At 42.5% G+C, this 8,500-nt stretch overlaps 1 protein-coding gene across 1 annotated transcript in view; it reads left to right on the forward strand.

Annotated features, from left to right (window-relative positions):
• The window catches only part of VIT (vitrin), a 58,324-nt gene extending 54,276 nt beyond the window's left edge, over positions 1-4,048 (forward strand). Inside the window, exons 17-18 of the mRNA XM_077811886.1 lie at positions 2,538-3,051; positions 3,870-4,048. Coding sequence (XP_077668012.1) covers positions 2,538-3,051; positions 3,870-4,048 — 693 coding nt within the window. The remainder of the gene's footprint in view (positions 1-2,537; positions 3,052-3,869) is intronic.
• The last annotated feature ends 4,452 nt before the right edge of the window (positions 4,049-8,500 follow it).

Below are 8,500 nucleotides of genomic sequence, written 5' to 3' on the forward strand. Positions count from 1 at the left end.
ATCTACTCCCTTCCTGCAAACAGCTGGAATATTAAGTCTCCAGGACTGTATCTACCTAGGTCTGTCAGGAAAGCCCACACATCCTTGAAGAAACATCATCCCATTCCTGTGGTGCTATTTGGTTCTTATAAAAGTCATTGCACCTGGGTACCACAGAGACTGATAGATACTTGGTGCAACCTAAAAATACTACATATACCGAAGACACCTGGAGCTCAGCCTGCTTTTGTGAGATTTCTTCAACAGAACAAAATAAAAGCCACAAACGTCTAAATGAGAAATCATAACACATGGGCACATACTAATTATTCAGCTAATCAGGATAGGTATGTTGTCTCCATTGCTGTGTTATAAATAGATGAAACTTCTGGTTATGCTTGGAATAAGAGTGAATCCCTACAATCTACCCTATGGTGGTCTAGTCTTAAACCATTTCAGATAGGCAGCCAATACTCATGTCAATTTAAAAAGTACTGCAGGGCCAATTGGCATGAAGCTGTGACATGAGGTGTGATATGCCAGATCAGCCAGGGTTCAGGAAGCAGGGTGGAAGTTAGAAATATTTTCAGAAAGCAACTTGTTCTCTGAGCCACCCCGCAAGATGATTTTGTGCACTTTCCACTGTCACTGTGCCATGAAATACATTTCCTTAATGGCATTAGCTGGGCTGTCTCCAGGATGCATTTCATTGGCTTATAGTCTTGTTTTCATTTATTTTTTGAAAGGGCAAAACTACAGTGAGGCTCTGTGACCCTGCCAGAGCCAGCATGGAAGATAGAGAGCAGAGGGCCCAAACAGGAAGGCAAAGCTGGCAAACCAAACATCATTCTGGGATGTATTAGCAGAAGTGTTGTAAGCAAGACACAAGAAGTAATTCTTCCACTCTACTCTGCACTGATTAGGCCTCAACTGGAGTATTGTGTCCAGTTCTCGGCGCCACATTTCAGGAAAGATGTGGACAAACTGGAGAAAGTCCAGAGAAGAGCAACAAAAATGATTAAAGGTCTAGAAAACATGACCTATGAAAAATGTGGGTTTGTTTAGGTTGGAGAAGAGAAGATTGAGTGGGGACCTGATAATAGTTTTCAAGTACATAAAAGGTTGTTACAAGGAGGAGGGGAAAAAAGTGTTCTCCTTAACCTCTGAGTCTAGGACAAAAAGCAAGAGGTGCAAGGGTGGTTAAATTGCAGCAAGGGCAGTTTAGGTTGGACATTAGGAAAAACTTCCCAACTGTCAGGGTGATTAAGCACTGGAATAAATTGCCTAGGGAGCTTGTGGAATCTCTGTCCTTGGAAATTTTTAAGACCAGGTTGGACAAACACCTGTCAGGAATGGTCTAGATAATACTTCGTCCTGCCATGAGTTCAGGGGGCTGGACTAGATGACCTTTCGAGATGCCTGCCAGTCCTATGATTCTATGACTTTATCTTGTGGCTGTATATGGCAGCATCAGAACATAAAAAGAGCAGCAAGGTAGAAGAAAATAAACATGGTGAGGCTATGACGTGAAGCCTAAACCGATGTGTACAGAACTAACTTAGAGCTGTTGTGAGATAGATTTGCTGACACCAAATGTACCGGGGAGGACACTACTACAGAAACAGTTGAACCCTCTTTTCAGGTAGATGATGAAGAGCAGACACACAATCTGGCTCATCAAATGACCTCAACAAGTTAGTTGGAACATCTTAAAGATTTTACATTTAAAACAATTCTGAATCTACCTCTCCTACCTACAACATACTCCACATTCCAGCCTCCTCTCTCCCTGCCCCCAGCCAGCCAGCCAGCCAGCAATCCATTCCTTCACCACAAGTTCCCAACTCCTCTTGTTAGGTCTGGAAGAGCTTCCCCCCACCTGCTCCCTATGCGCATTCAGAGTCAGAACTGCTTAAGTTACTGACTAAGCTGTAAAAATGTAAGAAATTTTGCTTCCACTGCACTGGGGAGCCAACACAACCATGGCGGATTCTCCTTTAGTTTATGCATCACCAACATTTGTCTGTTGCCACATTTCTGTTTCATGATCCTGATTTCTCGTTGGGATGGCATGAGCCAGAAAGAACCCAGCTTGACTCTCAGGTACCATGTCGAATTTGCAGGACTGACAGGTGGACAAAACCTCATCTTTTTACTTTTAACTGGAGATGATGTGATCTGGAGCCATTGCCAGTCAAACAAGGAACTCCAAAAGAAGGCCACTTTGTACAGAGTATAACTCTGAACTAAATGAAGATATATGAAAATGAATTTGTAGTTTTGACACTTGGCCTAACTCTGAAATAACCTGTGTACAAAACCAAATTCAGAGGGTGGTGGAATTTCATAGTGAATTGAATTCTGACAGTTTACATTGACAGCTCCATCGCATATTTTATAAATGCCAGGGCAGGATGTCTAGTGCTTTAGTTGAACACACTTTATATGAGATATAGATTTTTCTCAGAAAGGCAGCAGAATTTGATTGTGTAATTAAACTAAATCCACATTATGCCCAATAAGTGCCTTTTTACTTTTGTATTTGCATCTTTCTGCAGGCTGTATGCAGAACAAATGGCTTCTATTCCATTAACGTGCCAAGCTGGTTCAACCTACGCAAGGTAGTCCAGACCTTGGTGAAACGGGTCTGTGACACCGCTCGGCTGGCTTGCAGCAAGACGTGTCTAAATTCAGCTGACATTGGCTTTGTAATTGATGGTTCCAGCAGCGTTGGCACTGGCAATTTCCGCACTGTCCTCCAATTTGTAGCCAACATAAGCAAAGAATTTGAGATTTCGGACACCGACACCCGTATTGGAGCTGTGCAGTACACCTATGAGCAGAGGCTGGAGTTTGGATTTGACAAACACAGCACTAAGCAAGATGTTCTGAATGCTATTAAGCGAATCAACTACTGGAGTGGAGGGACCAGCACTGGAGCAGCCATCAACTATGCCTCTAAACAGCTCTTCAGCAAATCCAAACCCAACAAGAGGAAGATAATGGTTCTCATTACAGATGGCAGGTCTTATGATGATGTCAGAGTGCCAGCCATGACAGCTCATCAAAATGGTAAACTACTGCTATCTTCTGCTGCGGTGGCCCACTCCACCTATATACAGTAGCTTAACATGTATGGAGCTAAGGCAGTTAGAGTGGTCATTGCACTATGGCAGTAGATGGACTTTTGGGCAGCTCACCACCCTAAGCTATAGCCTTGTTAGAGCTAATCAAGATGAAGGTGGGTGAGTAAATGGATGGGAAGCCTGTAAGAAAATAGTGTAGTCAGATTTGTCAGACAGGATGTATCTCACACATTACAGTGCTCAATGGGTTTCTGTAGGCCTACAGATACAAGAAGTGTGTGTATGAAGCTCACTTTTGCTTTCAGTGTAGGATGTTCAAACACATTCTGTGCCAGGCTTTCAGGCAACAGCTTACTACTGTCTGACACCTTTCTGCCATTGGCAAGACCTATTCTTCAGGGCTGACACTGCCCTTCACACCGCAGCCTGTATAAGTGGTTCAGTTATTGTTGGACGCTCACATAGAGGCCGTAAAATAAGCGGCAATGGGACATGGAGAATTTTCCTGGCACAGAAGAAACATAGGTCTGATGTATGTGAGTCTATGCAGCTCCTTTCAGAGACCCCAGTGTAGGCATTGTATTGAGGGTGGGAGGGACATTAACTGTAACACTCAGTTTCAGAGCCTGCTGTACATAAGAGCAGCCCATTGGCTGCACCTTCTATAATGTCTCTCAGAAGCCACAGCCCAGAGTCTGATCCCTTCATTTTATGCCCTGAACATCACATTTATTGTGGGAGCAGGTTTTGTAAAATTAATTTCAAAACACACCTGGCCATTTTAAACACTGGTTGTCTTTTCAGAGGTCATAGCTTATTCCGTTGGAATTGCATGGGCAGCCCAGGATGAACTGGAAGCCATTGCAACAGACCCGGATAAAGAGCATTCCTTCTTCGTGGATGAATTTGACCACCTCTACAGATTCGTTCCTAGGATCATCCAGAACATTTGTACAGAGTTTAATTCACAGCCCCGGAACTGATGAAAGTAGGCAAAGCATTATACTAACGCTGGGTCACTGGGTGTCATGCAGGAGATACACAAAATGCTATACAAGTAATGCCAGCTATGAGTCCAAGAAATACTAGAAGAGTTATTCTCTGGCATTTTTCAGTTAACAAAGCTGATTTCAGCTCTATTCCCTATGCATGATAAAGCTCTGTGTAGACAAGCATTTTTATTTTACCTTTTTTTCTGGCTTCAAAACTCTGACTTGGTTGGATAGACAAAGACAGTTACAACCCTTGAAAAGATAAATCAAGTGACTCAGCGTTGTAGATTGAAAATTTGTTTCCAGAAGAGAGGTTTGAAAAGGTTTTTCAGTGTAGATCCCAGGGACATTTTCATTTGGCCTTTGTGTATTGCAGAAGCTCTCTTTAAAGACATTCTCTGTCACAGTGCTTCTCAAACTGTGGTGTGTGGACCACTGGTGATCTGTGGAATACTGCCGGTTAGAGACCAAGCTGTGTCTATCAGAGTGGTGAAGCATCTCTGTCTTCTAGCAGTGATGCTTCCTGCTAGTTGTTGTCCAGACCAGGACTCTCAGGGTTTCCAGAGATGCTTTCCAACAAAATCCAGAACACCTTTGTTTTAAACCTTGGACAGCTGTTTTATGTCTCTCTGACAGGTTTTCATTTGGTATAATTTCAAGCTGATAGATACTAACAGGAGAAAGAGCCAAACTGCAAAGTGACCTGGATAGATTAGAGCAGTGGGGTCTACAGGCATTTACTGAACTTAATGAAGTTCTGCACCTATGGAGAGGAAGCAGCTGGTGTACATACAAAATCAGGAACATGGAATCCAGAATCCCCACCCATTGCATTAGAGGGAGTTTATTTAAAATCTTTTCCTCTTAACGTTGTCCTATTGTCCGTGTCCAAACACGATAGTTACTGCAAGAAGGGTCTGGGCTCAAGGAGGAGATACCATTGGAAGGGCCTCTGTCTTAAGTGGTACACAATAAGAAAAAAGTTTGAGAACCACTGCATTATCACCAAATCATTCCTCTTTTAGGTTTCACCCTGATGTATGGATGGAGATCAATAGCATGAAGAGAAAAGACTGTTCTAGAGTTGTTTTGTTAAGGATTTAAGAGAAACACAGTCTGACTGTATTATTGGGTATTATACATTGGCAAAAGCAGGACTTCCCAATGGTAGAAACACACACTGTAGATGAAGTATTTGGGGTTGGTTTTGTGTCTGTTGGTTCACAGAGTATGCTTGTCAATTGGTCAATTGTGCTTGACCAAGCCAATTATACTATTATGATACTGCCTTCTTAAATGAGGAACTAATCTTCAGCAAATGGTGCCAGAAGTGATATATTACTAAAGTCTTGAAAGACTTGGGCTTTAATTGGTGTCAGCTGGCATCTATTTTTTTCACCCACTAAAACTTGATAATATATGTTCATTGTTTATCACAGTTCATGGAGGGAAAGGTGAGAAGAGTTAAATATTACTTGAGAGAAACAAGACTGTTCATGAACTTCCCTGGATATTGGAATTTGTAGTCCACAATGCCCGGGGGGCGGGAGGAAAGGGTAAGAAATTAATGATGAAATATTAAATGAGTTTTTGTGGCTCAATTCTCCTAGCTACTACACTTTGAATAAATAACAGGATCTGAATGCAAACATGTCATTCAAATTAATTACTACTCAAAAACATCATTAGAAATACAATCCTTCCAACCCTAATTAGCCAAAAGAAATCATTTAATCAGAGACAGAGGTGAAGGGATCTGTGCCAATCTGGAGTGATTGCTTGTAGGCATGCATTACTTCACAATACAGATACCCTGAGATAGAATTAGTAGAACAAGGAGATTATCAAGTTATTGCATTGATGAGGTTTTGCAGCCTTCCATCAGCAAAACACACACACTTCAAAGACACTTTGTACCCTCACTGGCCCGAATTCTGACACCATTCATAAACCCTGAGTAGACCAGTTTTGCGCAGGGGGTCTAACATGGGAATATGAAGTTAGGAGCAATAAGGGCAAATTTGCATGCATTAGGACATATTTTCATTTCTTTGAACATTTTAATCTTAAAAAATAGCAAACTTGATAAGCATTTACCATGGTGGTTTTCAAATGCTCTTCACTTATGTGTAAAAGTTCAGTGACCATCCTCCATATCAAGCATGCAAGATTATTTTTCAAAAGGCAACAAGGTAAACCACTTAAAAAAACCCAAACCATAAACTTATTGAACAACTGTTTTGTATGGTGACTGAATGTCACGAGAATTTCATTGCCTAAGTCTTTGAAGTGATCCTTAAATTGTCAGAATCCCCAAAAGTGATTTTTGGTTTTGTTTTTAATGTCTCATTTTAAGTATCTTTTTCATAAACACTGTAAATAAAAAGATAAGGGCTTATTCTACAGTTGTGGAATTACCACTGATATCAATGGGAATCCAGTGCATAGAAGAAGTGTAGAATATATCCTGTTATACATTAAAAAACATTTACCTTGGACAGCAACCAAAGTACAGGTCATCTGTGGAAAAGCCCCTGCAAAGAATGTTTTGTTAAAACATGGGATAGTAAGTTATCTGTAAACCGTCTCATAAAAAGTTTTTTTTCTTGTATATTTGTTTGTGAAGAAAGCAGAGTTCCTTTTGTAACACATCTGAGCTACTTTAAGAGCTTTTCATAATACAAGTTGCTAAACCTTTTGCAATAAAAAACATAAAAGGTGTATGCAGTACAGCTTGCATATTGAAGACTATTTTAAAAACTGTACATCCAAATATTGTTACTGCATTTTAGTTTTTAAAATGCAAATAGGGGTTTCCTAAAAATAGAGACACCATCAAAGTCAGCAAGACCTATGGTGTTAAAATAAAAAGGTTTCTGTGCTTTTATGTTGAACATACCTGGCTGAATTACTGCAAATCTTGCAAAGATCCATGGAAGGGGAAGTCAACTCCAAGCAGTGTAAACTAGCAGAATTTGATACGCAGCACCTGAGATGGAGGTTGATGTCAGGACAGAGGGAACAAGGGGTGAAACATGTCTCACATAGCGCCTGAGGATCTTTAGGACACATCAGTATGAAAGCTGTGGACCTCCGAGACCTGAATGGTGCGGAAACCCCCATGGTTTCCGAGTTGGTGGCTATGACACATTTGACTCCATTGCTGCAATGAAACCGTGTATGGCTAAAAGCTAAGTGTTACTAGATAAACTAGACACCCATGTAGAGCTGGGATAAGAGCCTCAGGGCCAGTTGTCGAAGATATTTAGGTATCTAACTCCCATTAAGTCACCTAACTACCTTTAAAAATCTAGCCCTTAGTCTCTCAGCTCCAAAAGCACAGGCTCTGTCATTTGATCTGAAGGAAAACTCCCTTAGCTGATAGCAGCAGCTCCTTATCCTTTTGTGAGCTAGCCACTAGAGATCATAACTCATACATGTAACCAGTACCTTAGTGATATATATGCTTTCTGCAGCCTTGCTGACTGGGCTCACTGAGTACACAATAGCAACTGGTGGGCTAAGCAGCATTAGGTGCCACAGCAGCTAGACAGACGATCTCCCAGAACATAAAGAAATCACCTGGGAATAGCTTGGTCCCAATAGATGTGTTTACTAATCACATGCACACACGCAAGGCCTCACTATAGCATACATCTGGTCTGCCTGACTGCCGGTGGCTTCTACCACCATGGTGAGTGCCACTGAAAAGCTCACCAACTTTTTAAAGGGATACTAACCTGTTCCTATGGACGGCACAGGGGTACCTGCTGCTCCCCCTTCCCATGCACACCAGCCACACTCACCTAATACCTCATGTCCCCCACCAGGACTTGCCACAGCAAATACTTGATATGAAACCAAGATGATCTTAATAAGAGGGATAGGGTAGATTCAAGCCCTCTTATTAGAATACAATCCCAGTGTGTGCTTCAGGTGGAGGGAGGTCTGTGCAAGACTAAAAGGAGTGGTGTGCGTGTACTATGGGCACAGTTGGCTCTGGGCAGAAGTGGTTCTGTGCCTGGGGCCCATGAGAGTGACGTCCCATACAGCTCAAGGCATGTGGAGCAGGCTGCGTCACTGCCCCACAAAATACCCCTTCCTTTCAATTCCTGTAGCGTGCAGCCTGGGTGGAGAAGCCACTGCTGGGCCAGAAGTGCAGATTCCTTACTGCCTCCCTTGGACTTTGTGCGGAGGGAAATGATGGTGGATCCACCACTGCCTTCCACATGGACCAGGAAGTGGGGTTGGAGATATTGGATGGGCTGGGACTCCCCACTACCCCTTTGGCCAGTGGCCCACTGCCCTGCAGTGACCACTTGGGTGGCTGGCTGGAATGGGGAGGAGACCCCATATTGCCGTTGCTCTGTGGGGATTCAGCTACCAAGGCTGGCGGTAAGCTTTCAGATGGGGGGCCTTCGTATTCCCTATTCACTGCTTTCA

Source organism: Eretmochelys imbricata, chromosome 3 (genome assembly GCF_965152235.1).
Source record: "Eretmochelys imbricata isolate rEreImb1 chromosome 3, rEreImb1.hap1, whole genome shotgun sequence".
Taxonomy (NCBI): Eukaryota; Metazoa; Chordata; order Testudines; family Cheloniidae; genus Eretmochelys; species Eretmochelys imbricata.